The sequence below is a fragment of the Narcine bancroftii genome, chromosome 4 (assembly GCF_036971445.1).
Source record: "Narcine bancroftii isolate sNarBan1 chromosome 4, sNarBan1.hap1, whole genome shotgun sequence".
NCBI lineage: Eukaryota > Metazoa > Chordata > Chondrichthyes > Torpediniformes > Narcinidae > Narcine > Narcine bancroftii.
In genome coordinates this window covers 70113595-70133621 of record NC_091472.1, presented here as the reverse complement: position 1 = coordinate 70133621, position 20027 = coordinate 70113595, and the positions used below count along the sequence as shown (strand labels likewise).

The following is a 20027-nucleotide window of genomic DNA, read 5'->3' as shown; positions in this document are numbered from 1 at the left end:
ACCATACCAGCCTCTGCATCTTCCATCATTTTCAAAAGTTGCAACTAGACTCCACCACCAGACACAGCTACTCCTTCCATCCCCTTTCCACCTTCTTAAAGGAGGACTTCCTCTGTGATTTCTTTTCTGCTCATCCCACCCACCTCTTTATGATCCTTGGTACTTTCTCCTGTAACTGCAGAAAGTACAACACTTGCTCTGACACCTCTTCCCTTGCCACCATCCAGGGACCTAAATAACCCTACCACATGAAGCAAAGATTCACATGTATCTCCTTGAACTTCCTCTATTGCATTCAGTGCTCTCAGTGTATCCTCCTCTGTCTGTGAGACCAAATATGGAATTGTGGACAGTTTTGGAAAGAATCTATCCTATCTGCAATGGCCATCCCAAGATCCCAGTTGCATGTCATTTTATCTCCCGATTCCCATACTGTCCTGTCTTTCCTTTGCCTTTTGCACTGCCAGAGGATTGAAGATTAAATCTTCAATCTACTGTCCCAAACAGTAGATAAGGTATTATTCCTCAAGTATGCTTTGAACCTTATTCTATAAGAGCAGGAGGCCACTGATAGTTAAGTCAGAATGGGTGTTGGATTGAGAATTAAAAATGCAGGGAGCCAGAAAGTTGAGGAACAGCTCTTCATTTTCTGACTGAATATGTTAAAGCCTTCTGAATTCTCTATCAAATTGTCAAACTTTCTGCACCTGCATTTCCTTCCTCACCATTTGGGGCCCCAAACTGTCCTTCAAAGTGAAGCAACACTTCACTTGTGAATTTGCAGGGGTTGTCTGTTGCATCCGGTTTTCCTGTTGTGGTTTCCTCTACATTGAAGAGATTGGGTGCACTCTGGGAGATTGCTTTGTTGAGCACCTTCACTCTATGCCGCAAGAGTATGCATGCCCCAATGGCAAGCCGTTTCACTTCCACACCCCATTCTCATGCTGATATGTCTGTCCATTGTTTCATGCGTTGCTAGACTGACAGCACCCACAAATTGGAGAAACATTCCCTATAATTCTGTCTGGGCACCCTCCAACCAGACTCCATTAACATTGACTTCTCCAATTTCTGACAGCCCTTTCCCCCCCCAATCTTTATCTGTCTGTGTGTGTGTGTGTGATTGATCAGTTTATTGGTCGTTAAATCTAATTTGTTAAATGCTCATTATTGTATTTATGGTTTACTGGAGTATAATTGCAGTTATCAGATTGCATTTTTGTCAAGTTGGCCTTGAAATTACTTTCAAACTGAGCTGGGGTAATTTGTGGACATCGTGAGGTGTTGCTCATTATATATCTAAAAAAATTAATTTTCTCATAATTTAAGAGTTTTAATTTCAATTTCTATTTTTAAAATAATTGTAGAATGCTTAAAGCCCAATCTGATCATCGATCCAGGCATGAAGGTAGGTTGCACTTAAATTGTAATAAAGTAATAATTAATATGTAAGAACTTACCCCTATAATTACTTTGTTAATGGTAGATTTGTACATGAACATTTTGCTATAAACCTATGTAAAACAATGTCTTAAAGTATTAAAAGATTATTGACTAATTTGTCAAAATAAGTGTCATGCATTACAAAAGAGTCATTTGAACAAGTAAAATAAATTTATACCATTACAATTAAAATATTAATTGGGCTTTGTAATTATTACTTGATGATTAATTATGTAACCAATCAACAATATCCTGATACCAGTCAATATTTTCAGTGAAATATCTTGTGTTTTAATTAATTTTTTCTTTATGCTTTAGTCACTCATTATGCTATGTGGTTGTTGGTGAGTTGGGCTCATTGCTGTTCATTAGTCAAATCCAGCATGGCAGACAGTGAACATTTGCATGATTGGCTGAAAAAACTAACTCTTCTTGTGCCAGAGGTAAGGCTTTGAGTTTCAATCATAGATGTACAATAACGTATGAAATTTGTTACAGAATTATGCTATTATTAATCTTTAAGTTATATATTTTAGAGGGGTACTTTGTGGGTTGAAAATGGGGAGAAACACTCAAAGACACTTACACACAGAGATGCTGTGTCTGCTCTGTCCTGCCATAAAGCTGGAGTTGATTGTTCCATAGAAATACTGAAGATAATGGATGTTTACTCAGAAAGACACCTGTGTAAACAAACAGCCATTTGCTTGATGACGTATAGACAAACAAGAGGCTATCTGTCATGAGTCCTGCTTTTGGAAAGGTTCTCATGTGATTGAAGACACTTGAAAGAAGCAGCTTTTGAATCATCAATGAGATTGATCTGAGGTCAGAAATGCAGTAACATACTGTGAGAAAGGACTAATATTGTGTTCCCTTGACAAAGGAGTAACATAGGATCAAAGTGGCTTTGGGAAAGATGGCCACTTCAACTGTCTTTTTCTTTGTTAAAAGAGAGCAATGCTACTGTGGCCATTGTAATGGTCATTTCGTCCAAAACCCTTGCCTGGGTTTGTGAAATCACAAGTTCCATAACCTCCACGCAAGAGAGGGGAATTGTGGAAAAAAAATAATTTGTATGAAGAAACATTTCTCTGAAACAACTCTACAAGAATTCATGAGTTTTGAGAATTCTGATGACTTGGGGCCTCACCTACCCCTAACTACTTTTGAACAACAGTTTAAAGATTCTGAGTTTCAACAGAACACTGAACTTTGAAATTGACTTTTCAGAATTGTGCCTGAACTGTCTGTCTCTTTTTTTTCTCTCCCTCTCTCTCACTCACACACAAACGCACGCATAGTGGGGTTGTAAGAAATGTTATATTATTAATAGTTATTAATAAAAATTATTGCTTTGAAGATACCATTGTTTTGTTGAATTTCTATTGCTGCTGGTCTAGGTCCTAACAAAATATTCATAATTTTTAATAGTTCTGGCTGATTTTTCTAGTTGATTGTGTAAATTGGCTATCTCTGTAGTGTCTTTATTCTGCTTTATGTATCTTATCACGATCTAATTCTTTATTTTCCAGACCTCAGTTCGACATGAAGCTTGCAGTGGGCTGTACAAGTTGTGCCTTTCTGGTTTAGATGGTGGAGAATCAATAAATCGATCTTTCCTCTTGTTAGCTGCATCAACATTACTAAAATTCCTTCCTGATGCCCAAGCTTTGAAGCCAATTAGGGTAAGAATTACTTTGAGAACTTTAAAATTTCCGTCCCATGGCAAAATTTTTTATTGTTTAATTTAACCCATTCTGTGCTGTATCTATTTTGTTTCCAAAATAACTCATAGAGCTCCCAGAACATTACAGTGTAATACAGGCCCTTCGGCCTATGATTTTGTGCTGACCCATATATGCGTACCAAATAAATAGAACCCTCCCTCCCTCATAATCTTTTTTTTCATTCACGTACCTGTCTAAGTGTCTTTTAAATGCCCCTAATGTTTTAGTCCTCACTATCATCCCTGGCAATTCATTCCAGGCACCCACAACTCTTTGTGTTTTTTTTAAAAGAAGTTTATCCCTGATATCTCCCCTAAATTTTCCTCCCTTTGCTTTGTACAGATGTCCTCTGGTGTTTGCTACTCCCAAACTGGGAAAAAGGTGCTGACTGAATAACTTATCTATGCCCTCATAATCTCTAAGACCTCTTAAGTCACCTCTCATCCTTCTTCATTCCAAAGAGAAAAGCCATAGCTCTGCTAATCTTACCTCCTAAGACATATTTTCCAATCCAGGTAACTATGGTAAATCTTGTCTGCACCTCTCCATAGCTTCCACATCTTTCCTGTAATGAGGTGACCAGAGCTGAATACACCAGAGATTTATAGCTGTAACATTATCTCATGACTCCTGAACTCAATCCATCCAATTAGTGAAGCCCACTACACTGTAGGTCTTTTTAACTGTCATATCAACCTTCAAATTTGATCTATCAAAATGCATCACTTCACAGTTATCTGGATTGAACTAAATCTGTCAATTTTCCACCCAGCTCTGCATCCTGTCTATATCCTGTTGTCAACATGCTCTAAAACACCTACAACCATCATATCATCCATAAACTTACTGACCCATCCCTCCATCTCTTTTATTAAGGAAATTAAATCTGGTATCATCGTACTGTTGAATGTTGAGACACAAGTCTTCAGTCCAGTCAGCACAATGAGCCCAGTAGATTGTAAAAATCTCAATCCTGCACATACTGCACATCAGATCTTTGTAAATACACTTGGAGAATAAGATCTGTCGGTGCCTCATAATCACTGCTTGTGGGAAGAGCAAAAGTGCTTTCATTCTCCTCTGATCTTGGCTGCTCTCATTCTCTCCTCACCTGCAGAAAATCAACCACTCCCAAAATCTCTTCTTCAACCTTATTCTTTCCTGTCTTGTTTCAATCCTAGGAACTGATGGAGAAAAAAAAACATGCATGTGTTCGCTGCATGTTAGATGGGCAGAGGCAGAGGGCCAGGAGCATGAGTGAATAGTGCCAAAGGAATCTGAAATGATGAGGAAAAACATGAATATTTATACAGTCTTCTTTCTAACAATTCAACTTGAACTTGTTTATCAGACTTCAAAGTTTTGATGGTTTGGGATAATTTTATGAAATATAATGGATTGTGATGGATGTCATAGGGAAGCATCATTGAGAATTTGCTCCAAATTGTATAACCCAGTTTTTAATTTTAAACATCTCTTTTTAAGGAGATAGTTGTACAGTTATCCCTCAAGGCAGCAATTTCAGGTGAAAGCTGCTAAAAAGAATATGGAAGTCTATTTGTGCTGAATATATGTGAGGATTACAGCACTGGTGTTAAAGCAAATTTTCTTTATTTTACAGGAGATGGATTATGAAGAAGAATCAGTTTTGCGAGCTGGTTGCAAGGAATATTTCTGGTTACTTTGTAAACTGATTGATAATATCCATGTAAAAGATGCTAGCCAGGTATGTAGTGGTGATTCTTTTTGTTCCCTTAGAAAAATAATGCACTTTTGGTCATGTGCAAACACTAGTATTCATCATCTGAATGAATGGTGAATTTTAATTGTTTTTAAATGATTAAATATTTGCTAATTTCCCTTTGTATTTTAAAATTTTGATTAAAGAAAATTTAGCTATTTGTGTTATGGTCTGAAAATGAAATATAAATCAAGCTTGCTCGGAAATTTGAATAAGTTCAGTTTATTTGGAAATGTAGTATTTGAGACCCCCAAACTTGATTTCATGCCCAAAAAATAAATCTGCAGGCACTGGAAATCTGAAATAAGAACAGAAAATGCTGTAATACTTAAAAGGTAATGGAGCATCTGTGGAGAGAAAAATAGAGTTAATGTTTCAGGTTGATGACCCACTGCCTGACCAAGAGTCTCGAACTGACAACATTAACTCAGTTTCTTTTTCCACATGTGTTGCCTGACTTGCTGAATGTTTACAATATTTTCTGCCTTTAATATCCTATCTAAAGGACCAGCTTGTATTGCTTTGGTAGATTTAATTGAACCTTCCAAAATGCTTTAAACTTTTAAATAATAATGGACTCCTGAAATGTTAAGCATTGTTTTGTGTTATGTGCACTGAGATAGTGGAAAGCTTTATTTTGTGTACTATCCAGACAAGTCAAACCACACTTTGGCACAGCAGGTAATGCATTAATAAAACAAAAATGCAGAGTGTAGTGCTATGGCAAGTTAAAGTGTAGGGTATAGAAGAGTGCATTTAAAATATTGCAAGGGCACCAATTGTACAATTGGTTCCATTTAAGCAGGAAAGTGTAACAGTTCTTGAATTTGTGGGTTCATGTTTTCATCCTTCTTTATGTTCTGCTCAGCAGAAGGAAGGAGAAAAAAATTGTTACTGGGGTTGGATGGATCCTTTAATATAAGAGAATGGATGGGAAGGAAGGATCTTTTGTGTGATGGTCTGACCTGTGTTGACAATTTACTGCTGTTTCTTGCCTTGGACAGAGCATGACTATGTGGGCTTCCTCCAGGTACTTTAGTTTTCTTCCTCATTACAAAGACCTGAGGGTTAATTGGCCATTGTAAATTGGCCCAAGTGTTCAGATGAATGGTATAATCTTGGGAAGCTGGAGAAGTTGATCGGAATAGAGGGAGAATAAATTACTGTAGTAAATGGAGCTTGAGGACATGGTGGACTTGGAGTACAGATGCCTAACATTTTATCTGGAATTCTGAAAACCAGTAACATCCAAAAACCAGCACTTTATTCGTAGATGACATCTGCTCATTACAGATGGAGTTTAGTGCCAAACATGACCTGACTCGACCCTAGCTCAACTCCCGTGTATTCCGTTGTGTTCTGCTACTTTATACGCGCCACTGATTCGCCGTATACTGACACCCAAGTCAGTCTGTCTGGTGGTTGCTTAATGGCTGTCGTCGATACCCATAATCCCCCTCACAGCTGAAATCGCTACACCAATGCCAGCACAGGGGAACTGAGAAGGAGGCCATTCCCCTGGCACTAGTACAGTTTGAGGGGAGGAGGAGAGAGAGACGGCAGTGTGACTCAGGGAGGGGGGAGGGAAGAGAGAGGTGGCAACACGACTTAGGCAGGCAGAGGAGAGAGACAGCAGTGCAACACATGCAGGGGGGAGAAACAGCAGCACGACTTGGGCAGGCGAGGGGATAGAGAGGCAGCAACATAATGCAAGGGGGTGGAAAGCGATGGCAATGCAACTCGAGTGGGTGAATGGGATGGAGAGAGACGGCAGCGCGACTCACGTAGGCGAGGTCGGGAGTGAGACAGCAGTGCGACTCAGGTTGCGGGGGGGTGGGGGTGGAGACAGTATCGTGACTTGGGCGGGCTTAAAGAGACCAAACTCAAAATGATTTTGAAATTTGGAAGATTCTGCATGACGGCAGGTGTCTGGTCCCGACAATCCCGGATAAGAGGTTAGGCTTTTACTGATGCACTTCACTTGTTTTGAACACAATAATTTGGCTTGGAGCAAGAAGGGGGAGACTGAAGAATGATGAAGGGAAGAACATAGATGGAAAAGATAAAACTGAGAGGATGGAAATGGTAGATGCTGTTTCCAAACTAAATTTTGATAGTTTCTGTACTTTTATGTTTACATTTATTGTGTCCATACTTAAAAGACTTATGATATGGTTTTTATTGAGTTGAACAAAGCACATTTATATATTGAGCTTTTAATTACTAAAGGTCTTTTAAAAATTTTAATATTTGATTGAAACATTTTTAAAAAATATAACCTCAAATGGGAAGAAGACAATAAAGTATAGTTTGAAAAGGCAGAAATAAATTCAGAGGAAATTTCAATGCCATCATATAGTGAAACAAATTTTGTATGCAGCTGAAATTATGGAACTGATATTGAATTCATTTAAGTCAAGTTTATTGTCATCTGATTGTACAAGTACAACCAGACAAAACAGCGTTTTCTGGTCCTTGGTGCAAAGCACACGGACACACAACTAACATAACACGCTTATAAACAAACAATTCATATGCAGGATGGATATATCATCAGTACAAATGAATAACTAAGTATTGGGGGTGTGGCCATGCGAAGGACCGAAACCATGTTTTGGTTGAGGTCTCCATGAAAAGTACTTAATAGACGGTCAAAACTTGAAAATCAAGATTTATTTCGCAAAAATGGATAAAACTAGCATGAGGAAGCCAATGGAGTTAAGAACAAAGATTGAAGAGATTCCTATTCAACTGGGAACATCAAGTGAAAGTTTGAAAGGGAACGATGCAAAAATGGCAATGGGGCCAGCAGAACCAGGTAAAACTGAGGAGTCAGGTCAAGAATTGAGCATCATCCTGGAAAAAATAGGGAATTTGAGTAACCAATTCATAAGTGTTGAATCGGTGAAGAGAGATAAGATGAAGAAAATGACTGAAATAAAAGACTGTTGAAGATCTGATGAGGAGAATGGATTGAGCAGAGTTTGAATTGATGAAAACACATGAAAAACTTGAGGCTTTGGAAAAAAGCCAAAGAATGGGAGTTGGGTAAACAAGGACTGCTTGACAAAATTGATCATAAATGGAGAATTTTAGTCAACAAAATAATGTCCAAATTATTGGACTAAAGGAAGGAATTGAGGGAAGTGACTGGTGAACTTTTTTCAAAAATAGATCCCACAAGTATTGGGAGAAGACAAATTTGAGAAAAACTGCACATTGAGAGAGCTCACCGAACACTAATTCTGGAAGCAGCATATAAGCACTAAGCAGAATAATGGCCCTCCCAAGGTTGATCATGAAAAAAGTGCTATTTTTTCAAGACTTTAGCCCAACCTTGATTAAACAAAGAAAAGAATTTGAAGATGTAAAAGGACAACCATGTGCTTAAAAACTTGAATACTCAATGATATATCGTGCAACTTTGAGGAAAGTAGTGGAAGGGAACTGGCGATTTTTCAAGAACAAGATGGAAGACTTTCTGCAAAGTTTATAAAGAAAAAAATATTATGATTGCCGAGGGAGAAAATTGTGAAAATATTTATAATGGAACCAAGTAAAAGTTGTATTTTTTTTTTTTTTTTACAAAACCATCTTGTATTTATAGTTTAAAAGTAAAGTGTATAGAAATTGTCACGTAGAGCTCAGGAAAAAAATCTGGGAGAAGTGGTAGCAGGGTGGAAACTCTGGTCTAAGGGGGAGAATGATGCCTGGAAAGGAGTAGCAAAACAAGATGGCACCAAAGGGAGGGTTTCTTCCTTGAGAGATTCTGCCTTTATTTTCCCCATGGGCTTTTGGTGCTCTATTGTACGTCACCATTGGGGCAAGGACATTGTGTGTTTTTCTTAAAGGGGAAGGATAACTTATTAAAAAAAGTCAGAGATTTTACTGTTTAAAAAAAATAGTTTTAAAGAAGAATATGGGTAGAACATTAAAATTTATTAGTCTTAATGTTAATGGGATTAACGGGACAGTGAAGAAAATTAAAATTAAAATTATAGTCTTTTTACTAGAAACACATCTTACCGAATTGGAACTTGTAAAATTAAAAAAGAATGGGTGGGGCAAGTAATATCATTTTCATTTGGATCAAAAGCAAGAGGAGTAGCGATTTTAATTAATAAAAATATACCAATAATAATAGAGGAGACTAACTGATCAAGCTGGAAGATTTGTAATGGCACACTAAAATTCATGCAGTATCTTGGATGTTTATGAATATTTATGCCCCAAATTATGATGAAGAAGTCTTTCTGAACAATATTTTTCTTTAAACAAAAACTGCAGGGGGAAGACAAAATATATTGATTGGAGGAGATTTCAATTTTTGTTTAGATCCAATATTGGACATATCAGCGACGACATTAACAAGGACGAAAGCTGCAAAAAGACATTGTCATTTATGAAGGATTTAAATTTAATTGGTATATGGAGGCTGCTCAACCCCTTAGAAAGACACTACTCGTTCTATTCAAGGGTACATGATTTACATACAAGGACTGACTGATTTTTTATGTTTTCCCAGCTATAAAGTAGAGTGGTAATAACGGAGTACTTGGCAAGACTTTTATCAGACCACTCGCCATTATTAACTATTACGATAATGAAAAAGTTAGAAAGTATGTATAGATGGTTCCTTAATGCTACATTATTAAAGAGGAAGGATTTTTGTGAATTTATTAAGAGACAGATAAAAATATTTTGTGAAAACTATATTCTTTCCATTGACCACAGTTTTCCAATATGGGATACACTTAAAGCTTATCTGAGGGGACAAATTATTTCTTATACGAAAAATCTTGAGAGAATATGCAAGAGACTTAGAAGGTTTATGGAAGGGTATAATAAAATTGGAAAAAGAACATCAGATATCAAGAACACAAGAAAAATATAGTATATTAGAGAACAAAAGGTTATAATATTCTATGCTACAAACATATAGAATGGAAAAAATAATATTAAAAACTAAACAAAAATATTATAAACTAGGAGAACAGGCACATAAAGTGTTATCTTGGCATATTAAAGTAGAGGATTCAACCAGATTGATAAATGCATAGAAACAGAAACATTTACTATAACATATAATCAAAAAGAAATAAATAGTACATCTAGACAATACTATAAGAAACTATATAAATCAGAATTAGTAGGAGATGAAAACGAGATGGAAGAATTTTTAATAAATGTTGAATTTCCTAAACTGGAAGAGAGAGAGAGAGAGAGAGAGAAAGAGAAAGAGATGATTTAGATGCACCTTTTACAAGGGAAGAAATAGAGAAAGCTCTGGATACTTTAATAAGTCCCCAGGGGAAGATGGGTTCCCTCCTGAGTTCTCTAGACAATTAAAAGATTTGTTGACACCTCTGTTGATGGATGTGTTAGACAAGGCAGTTAAGACCCAGTCCCTCCCAGAAACCTTTTCAACTGCTAAAATTACAACACTACCAAAGAAAGCTGGAGACCCATTATAACATCATATAGACTATTATCACTCCTGAATACAGATTTTAAAATTCTGGCAAAGGCACTAGCCAATAGATTGGGTGAGTATTTACCAAAATGAATACATCCAGATCAGGTAGGATTTGTAAAAGGAAGGCACTCTTCAAATAGTCCAGGTAGATTATTCAATAAATGTATATGGCAAAATCAAAGATGAATCCAAATAACTTTTTTTGGATGCAGAAAAGGCAGTTGACTGACTTGAATGGTCTTTCTAATATAAAAAGTTGGGAAAATTTGGTTTAGGTAGAACATTTAAAAATTGGGTAAAAACATCATTAGCCACACGCTACAATTATAATTAATAACCAAATGTCACCTATTTTTCCCTTAATTAGATTGAATAGACAGCATTATTTATACTAGCTATTGAACCTCTGGAGGAGGTTATAAGAGATCTGGATATTAAGGGCTTCAAAGTTGGACAGGAAGAACATAAAATTAGTTTATTTGCTGATGATGCCTGATCCAGCTGAATCATTGATAAAATTACAGATGATTTTAGAAAAATATGGAAGTATATTGGAATATTAAATAAATATGGACAAAAATGAGATAATACCATTGCAAAACTAACGATGAAAGATACCAAAAAGGAGGTTGATTTAAATGGAAGAAGGATGGAATTAAATACTAAGGAATAATGACAAATAATAATTTACAGAATTTATATAAGCTTAATGATGCCCCTTTATTATAAAAATAGAAAAAGATTTACAGAAATGGAAGATCTGCCAATTACATTAATAGGAAGGGTAAATTGTATAAAGATGAATTGTATAGAGACTACATATCTCTTCAATTATTGCTTATTGCACTAACTAAAAATCTCTTTAAATTATTACATAATTGTATGAGATAATTCCTATGGAATAACAAAGTACCTGAAATCACATTGTAAAAGTTAACACGGTATTACAAATTGGGAGGACTTAGACTCCCGGATTTCTATCATCTTTGAAGAAAACAGTCCCCCTTTGTGGATTCGAATGGGACTGAATTCAATAAAAGAGGAGACAATGAAGGACTTTATTTGTAAGTGGAATGTTAAGTCAATAACAAAAAAAAATCAGACGATCCCTATGATACATATGATTAGAATATGGCAAGAAATAAATGAATGTATTGGGGGGAAAAAAGCAAGTATATCATTGAAGACACCATTATGTAAAAATGTGCCACCTGCCTATGAATCTGGGTAACAAAATATTGAATTCTTGGTGCGATAAAAGAATAAGATATATTAATGATTGTTATATGGAAGGATCTCTTATATCTTGAACAATTAAGAAGTCAATATGGAACAGTAAATGGGACATTCTTTTGTTTTCTCCAGTTAAGATCATTCATAAAAGAAAGATGAGGACAAAATTTGGCCCCACCTGAAATTAGTAAAATGGAGCAAGCGATTTGGCTGAGGAACACATCTAAATTTATATCTAAGATGTATTTTGCTCTCCAAAATGAAAGTGCAAAACCAGGTTTACAGATCGAGAGAGGATGGAAGTTGGATTTAGGAGTTGCGATAATGAGAAGATGCTGGTCTGATTGGTGTTTAGCTACCGAACCGGACAGACTGTGGTCTTTCCCTTAGGAAATCCAGAATCCAGTTACAGAGAGGGGTGTTGAGTCCCAGTGAGAACAACTTCTACACCAGCCTCCAGGGAATGATTGTATTAGACGCCGAGCTGAAGTCAATGAATAGCAGTCTGGTTTATGAGGTGTCATTCTCCAGGTGGGTTAGGACGGAGTGAAGGGACATAGCTATAGCATTGTCTTTAGAATGGTTTCTTCTTTTGGTGAATTGAAATGTATTCAGTATTTTTGGTAGGCATGCTTTGAGTGTTCCATCACCAGATGCTCAAAGAATTTCATAATGGCAGAGGTCAGTGCCACAGGGTGGTAGTCATTGAGGCCTGTTATTGTCCTCCACTTTGGTGCTTGCATGATGATGGCTGCTTTGAACCCTGCGGGAACAGTGAACTGCTGCAGTAAGGTGTGTAGATGTTCATGAAGACCTCTGTCAATTGGTTTATCCAGTCCTTCAGCACCTGACAAAGTATGTTGTTTGGTTCTTTCGCCTTGTGTGGATTCACCTTATCATTATCTTGGCCACGTCTATGTAGGGGGCCTGTTCATCAGGGTCTATCCAGAAGGGAGGTGTTATAGTCCTTAATTTGCATGATTGACTTGTGATTCGTTATAGTCTTGATCTCTTGCCACATGCGCCCAGTGTCGCACTGCTACCTGTGAATGCTGTGTGTGTACCCCCCACTTTGCCTTCCGGATTGCAAAGGAGAGTTTAGCCCTGTCTGATCTTAAGTGGCATCCTATCCCCTGTCCATAGTGCTTCATTTTGTAATTAACACTTCCATCTGAAGCCAGCCACTTCAATCTCACATCCATTGTAACGGTGACATATTTGTCCATGGCTTCATGTACTGCCAGGTTAATGCCACACAAATTGGATGAAATACACCTTGTGTTCCATCTTGGCAATTTCCAACCACATAACATCAATATTGACTTCCAATTTCCATTGATCCCCTCACTCATTTCTCTCACTTTTTCTCAACCCTCTGACTCACTTTCTCTTGCTCCCCAGCCTTTCCTTTCCTTTTTCCAATCAGAGAGCACCTTTCTTGGATCTCTGTCCTCTTCCTCATCACCTCTCAGCTCCTTTCCCCCTCCCACCACCTAATTCGTGCATTTACCTGATTTTTGACATACCTGAAAAACATTGCTTGCTTATTGCTTTCCATTGATGCTGTACGACCCTGCTGAGTTTCTCCATCACTTTGTGTACTGCTTCATAGTGTTAAAACCTGTCTGATGCTTTTATTCTCCATCTCAGTTAAAGGTTATAAATTGTTTACTTTTTTGGTTCAACTGATCGTTGGTACTTGGCCACCACTGCTACAAAAAGATTTGAATGTCATCTGTGTTAAGTGTGCAAATGTTTTAACAATAATATCACTTTCGCTGTTTGAACATGAGTACAGTAAAATCCCCATTATCTGGAATTCAAGCAACCAGCAGCGACTGACAAAAAAAATTGCAGAAAATATATAGGTATAAAATATGAAAGTTTAAAATTAGTGCTGCCCTAATTGTCAGTTCGCAAATCATGCTTCACCTGAAGTAAACAGAAAATTCACTTATCTGCCATTTACCAACCCCCATACTGGGGGCTTTACTGTAGTGCATCAGATTCTTCAGACATTGGAGTAATACTTCTCTAGCAAGAGATGTTTGTTATGAGCATATCTTAAGTTATAATGATTTAGAATTTGGCTTGGGTAGTTTTAAGTGTGCATGCAAGGAAGTCTCTCATATACATTATGCATCTGTATAATTATGTTGGAATAGTGATGGTGTTACCAACATTGCACATTATGGTAGATTTGGCATTCAAAACCATTGGAGAATCTCTCTCCATGTTAAAATTGATACAAATTGGTCTCAATTAATTTAACTTGTAAAGTCCTGGAAATTTATTTGGAATATTGCATTTTAATTGGCATATTTTAATGCTTTAACTTTTCAGTGCTTTATATTTAATATAAATCTTATTTTTAATATTGAAATCTTTACAAATATATTTGCAGGCTATTTAGTAAATAAGATTATTTTGCTCTTCAATTTTGCTTTCAATACTAAAATTTTGTTTAGTTGGACATTGGTTACAATATTACCAATACAATTCTATCTATCTTGCACTATCATATTTTTTGATGTCTAACAATATGTCCTGTGCTTAAACTTCTGCATTGTTCAATAAAACTGTTTGATTTGTTGATCCACTTTTGTTTTGCTTGCTTGATAATGATTTATTCCGTGCATTTGGGTCATGTATTCTGTTATCTCAACTTAGCCAACAGTATGAGATTTTATACCACACATATCATTGTACAGTGAAATTATGTAGCTTGAATTTGGGTAAATTATTAAAACGTGTACTGCCTTTCTGCAACTTATTCTGGCCTCTATTGATTTTAATCATTCCATTGGTGGTGTCCTTGCATTTCAGCCGCTGAGACTTTAAACTTCAGAATTTATTGCAAAACCTCATCACCAACCAATATCAAGATCTATCTCTCTCCACGACTTCTTCGTGTGGTTAATCCTCTGAAGGATTTGTGGCATTTTACTTTATTGTAATACAAGTGCAAATCATTGTTTCTGAATGTGTATAAGTATTGAATTTTTTTCGTAGACAACACTGCTAGATTTGGATGCCTTAGCAAGACACCTCGCCGATTGCATTCGCAGGTCTGTTGACATTTTTGAAGTTTTTCTTGGATTATTATGTCAGTTTATTGTTATGTATTAATTTCTTTTAATTTTCCTTTTTGTAGTAGGGAAATTCTTGATCAGCAGGAGAGTAACACTGAAGATGATGGGCTTACTGGATTACTGCGTCTTTGCACCGTAGTCATAAAGCACAAGCCTCCATTTAAATTCTCTCGCGAAGGACAGGTAGTCAACTTGTATTTAAGAATTATTAGGCATTAATGGAAATTAGACATTGCATTTGTGGGCAAAGAAAAGCAGAAAATGTTGGAAATCCTTTGCTGGTTGGGAACATTTGTGAAGAGAGAAACTGAGTTAACACTTCAGGTTGATGTCTATTTTCATATGCTAACATCTACACTAATTTTTAAAATTAAAAATATCAAATAAAATGAAAATACAAAGAATTCAAACAAATGCTTTGGAGTTTATTTCAAGTATTTATTGCTTTCAATTCTTCTAGCTACGGTACAACTTTGGTAATTCAACATAGTTATTTGTAAATCATAATCTTTCAGCAACCTGTTTCCACACCTCCTTTAAATTCATTAGAGTTCCATTTCCATACTCTGTTTAAACTTATATCTGTGCTCCCTTGAAACTCACCAGGGCCCATTATTTAATCTTCTTTGAAATTCACCAAGGTCCACATCTGCATTTCTAACTCACTAGTACCTTGTATCCACATTCCCTTGAAAATTATTGTGGCCCCCATATCCATTCTTCCTTTGTAAACTCAGTTGGCGCCCATATCCATGCTCTCTTTAATCTCACCAGGGTCCTGATTCACTTTTTAAAAATTGAATTGAAGTTTTAATTTTTTTTATTAATAAGAATAATATCCAATTGTCTGGGTACTACTATACTTAAATGTGGCAGAGAGTTATTTATTTTAGGCTACTAATTTAATTAATAAATTACAGAAGTTGCAGTAAAATTTGAATACCATATATACTTGTGTAATTGTTGATACTGTGTAGTAGTTGGCCACCCCACCTCACTAGTATTTTTGTATGACCCATCCAAATGTTTTTGTATGTCCCTTTCTTTTGGCCCTGACCGCCCATCCATCTGAGCTCCCGATGTCCTGACTGCCCCTTCCCCCCCATCCAGCCTCCTGATGCCCCGACTATGGACTCTCACCATGGTCACCCACCCACCAGACGACTATAACCTGATCCAAGCAGAGTTCCCAACGCCTCGACAGCAGACCCTTGCCCCGGCCGCCTGCCCACTGGAGCACCTGATGCCTCAGCCACCCTCTCATCTTAACTTCCAACTGTGGATCCTCGCCTGGGCCGCCCACCCATCTGAACTCCAGCTGCCTGCCCATCCGAATTCTTAACACCCCAGCCACCCACCCATTCAAGCTCCTGATGTGGATCCTTGCCCCAGTTGTTCACCCCTCTGGGCTCCCAATGGCATGACAGTGGACTCATCATCTGGTCCCGGCCACCCGAGCTCCCTAAGATTTAAATGTCGCAGGTACTTAGTGAGGTCAAAAGTTTGACCTGTGTAAAAGTACCTGCTCCCACCCCCCCACCCCACACACACTTTCTTTTGGCCCAATAAAGTGATCCAAAACATTCAACAATTACTCGAGTAAACACGGTACTTTGTGCACCTCAGAGTATTCACATTTATAATTTTATGGTTATTCCAAGTTGCTTCCTTGAAGATTACAAAACAGACATCATGGCATTTATCTTCTGATGGGTTATGTTATATTAAAATGCTTGGATCATGTTAGGATTAACTTTAATAGCTGAGGAAATGCAATTATTATAGGTTTTTTGTTATCTCCATTGATATTAATACTTTTATAGCAGAGTATTCAAAGCAATATCTTTTATTGCAGGAATTCTTAAGAGATGTGTTCAATCTCCTGTTTTTACTGCCAAGCTTGAAGGATAGGCAACAGCCAAAGTGCAAGTCCCATTCATCTCGAGCAGCAGCTTATGATTTGCTGGTGGAAATGGTGAAGGGCTCAGCAGAAAACTACAGATTGCTCCACAATTGGGTGATGGCACAGCACATGCAGTGTAAGGAAAAAAAAAACAGATTTTGTATGAAACATTGAAAAGACCAACTCACTGAAATGAAAGACTAATTAATGTAAATAAATTGGATAATGATTGCGGCAACTGCTTCAATAAAGACAAAATGGAACTGAGCTCAATTTGTTGGACAACCCTTTACAAAAAACACAGTAAGCATGAAACAAAGGAAGAGGAAATAGATTGAATGGCTATCATTGTTTTGGAAAAGAAAGATCCTGCTAGAATTGACTGCAGTTTAACTTGAAGTTCAAAAATGCATTTGCTAAAATTATACATGAAAAACGGTGGTTAATATCAGTACTGTGGAAAATAGTCAGGGGAGAAGCAAGCCTGCAATTGACAGGAGGGTCGAAAACAACAGTTAATTGTAATGAGTTGCATTGATATGGAGGGGAAATACCGTGTCAAATGTCCTATTTATTTTTTTTATTGAGGCATCTACCATTTCTAATTGTGTTAAATTAGATTCGGAAACTTGAGCAAATTTATCAGTTTTTCCAAATGAGCCAGACTGGAAGGGACAGTTAGAATTTATAAATCAAGATGAACATTATCAGTAGCAAGCAATTAATTTTGATATTGAAGTGATATAGCAGGATTTTAATTCTAATGTTGTCTCAAATTAAAGGCACTTAATATGTTAACCTCCTCCCTCAGGGACAGGTCTGGTTAATTAGCATAGATAAGGTGCAGTGCCCTAGCCAGAATGTCCTGTTTATAGGAATACCATGGCATTCAATACAACAAGATCATTCCAAGATCAAAATTTCCTACGCCCACTATAAATTGTACACATTGCTGCTATTATAATCTCATGCTCACTGGCGTGCGAAACCGGTGACATAATAAGGGATCAAAACTATGACATACCACAAGACAACCTTATGTGTCAAAGCCAACGACATCTCTCTTTTGAAAAGACTCAACATCTATGCTTGATTGGATGAGAAGAACTGGCTAATATCAAATAAAGCTTCACGTGCCCCGATGAGCAGCCGAAGGTGAGGAGAACCTTATCCAAGATGAACCCACACAAGGCAGCGGGATCAGACAATACACCTAGTCAGGTATTGAAGAATTGCGTAGACCAACTGACAGAGGTCCTTACAGACATCTTTAGCACATTACTACAGCAGTTCATTATGGGCTTCAAGATAACCACCATCATCCCGGTACAAAAGAGGCAACAGTAACAGGCCTCAGTCACTACCACTCAGTGCCACTGACCTCCACTGTTATGAAATGCTTTGAGCATTTGGTGATGGAAGCCATCAAAGCGCACCACCAGAAGCACTGGACCCATTTCAATTTGCCTACAAATTGAACCATTCATTGATGATGTTATAGTCTTGTCCCTCCACTCTGTGCTAACCCACCTGGTGAACAACATGTCACGTGTCAGGGTGCTGTTAATTTATTTCAGCTAGGAGTTTAAAACAATCATTCTGTAGAGGCTGATGGAAAAAGCTGTCCTTGCTAGGATTCAACACCCCTCTCTGTAACTGGATTCTGGACTTCCTCACAATCTGTCCTGGTTGGCAGCAGAATGTCAAGCACTGTCACTCTGAGTGCAGGTGCACCACAGGGCATTGTGCTCAGCCTGCTCCTGTTCATGCTTCTGACCCATGAGTGCATCGCCAGATCTAGCTCCAACAGTCATCAAGTTTGCAGATAACGTGACAGTGGTTGGTCTCATCAGTAACAATGATGAGTCACACTACAGGGAAGAGATGGAAAGTCTCATGGAATGTGTGAGAATATCAACCTGAGTCTCAACGTGGACACGCCAAAGGAGATGGTTTTTGGATCGGGGATGACCATCCTTCACTGGACATTAATAGATCGATTGTGGAGTGAGTAGAGAATACTAAGTTCCTCCTAGTCCACTTAAGTAGTGACCTATGTTGGAGTCACTATATTTCCTCACTTCTCAGGAAGGTGCAACACCAACTGAAGTTCCTGAGAAGGCTGAGGTGAGCAATGCTACCAGATATCATCCAGTTAACTTTCTACAGGAGCTCTATCGTGAGTGTTCTGGCCAGCTGCATCTCAGCGTGATACAGTTGCTCTAGAGCTTTGGATCAGAGATCAATCCACAGGACCATAAAAGCACTGGTATTGTTATCTGAAGAGGGCTGGCAAAATTGCTGAGGACCCCTTGCCACCCTTCACACAGCATATTACAACTACTCCAGTTGAGAAAGAGATACAGAAGTATCAGAGCGAGACTCATCAGGCTAGGTGTACTGCATATGAATCATTTGTAATATGTGCTATGTGTGATATGTCAGTATATGTTTTTGCACTGAAGACCAAAGAACGCTGTTTCGTCCACTTAGATGTTTGGATGATAATGAACTTAATAGCTTCAAAGACTAAACATTCCCAGTGTTTCTGTAAAAAGCCACCTGTTTCAGATTTAAAGAAATGTGCAAGAAATTAAATTATAAATTTTATTTATTTTCATAAGCTTGCATAATTTGATGTGACTATCTTTACCAATTATTTTTATTCATTTTCACTTTTTTTACATAGCGTCTCATGCACCGTACAAATGGGATTACTGGCCTCATGATGATGTGCGAGCTGAGTGCAGGTTTGTGGGTTTGACGAATCTTGGAGCAACCTGTTACTTGGCTTCTACCATTCAACAGCTCTATATGATTCCAGAGGCTAGGCAAGCCATTTTTACAGCCAAGGTAAGTACCATTGAAACAAATATGATTGTTGTATTTAGCAAACTGAGAATATTGAAAATCCAGTCAAAAATTAATCCAGGGATTATTTTAAAAAGCTTTTAGTAAAAGTAGAGATACTGTTTGATGCCATCCAATATTGAACCTATTTTTTTCAATGAGATACACTTAAACTTGGTTATATATTTCGTTAATGTTTATAGTCATATAGTCCAACGTGGCCTTATATCTTTATTTTCACTTCTTTTCTGCCTCTTCACCACCTCCATCCCCTTTTCTTTCATTACTGTTTTTCCAGTTTTCCTTATTAATATCATTATATGACAACACACTTAAGACATGAAATACCTCAACAATCCCCACAAGCAATAACCCTTTAACCCCAAATGAACCTCCCCTCCTTGGATTGCCCCTTGTCCTTTACCGACAACCACAACTCCACTTTCCATTCAGTTTGCGAACTTACTCGCAATCGTCAACCGATTTCACAGTGACCATTATTCTTCCCCCCCCCCCACAGAGAACACTATTTTCCTATACATATAACAAAGCTTTTTTT

General features: G+C 37.5%; 1 protein-coding gene across 10 annotated transcripts in view; it reads left to right on the top strand.

Moving 5' to 3' along the window:
* usp34 (ubiquitin specific peptidase 34) overlaps window positions 1-20027 on the top strand; it is a 264058-nt gene that overhangs the window by 131201 nt on the left and 112830 nt on the right. For all 10 annotated transcript variants that reach the window (XR_011355789.1, XM_069931549.1, XM_069931547.1 and 7 more), the window contains 8 exons: window positions 1368-1408; window positions 1762-1886; window positions 2979-3131; window positions 4795-4899; window positions 14636-14691; window positions 14778-14898; window positions 16571-16754; window positions 19308-19471. Coding sequence is in view for 9 of the 10 variants with exons in the window: in XM_069931549.1 (XP_069787650.1) it covers window positions 1368-1408; window positions 1762-1886; window positions 2979-3131; window positions 4795-4899; window positions 14636-14691; window positions 14778-14898; window positions 16571-16754; window positions 19308-19471 (949 nt within the window). In the remaining variant the exon portion in view is untranslated. The remainder of the gene's footprint in view (window positions 1-1367; window positions 1409-1761; window positions 1887-2978; window positions 3132-4794; window positions 4900-14635; window positions 14692-14777; window positions 14899-16570; window positions 16755-19307; window positions 19472-20027) is intronic.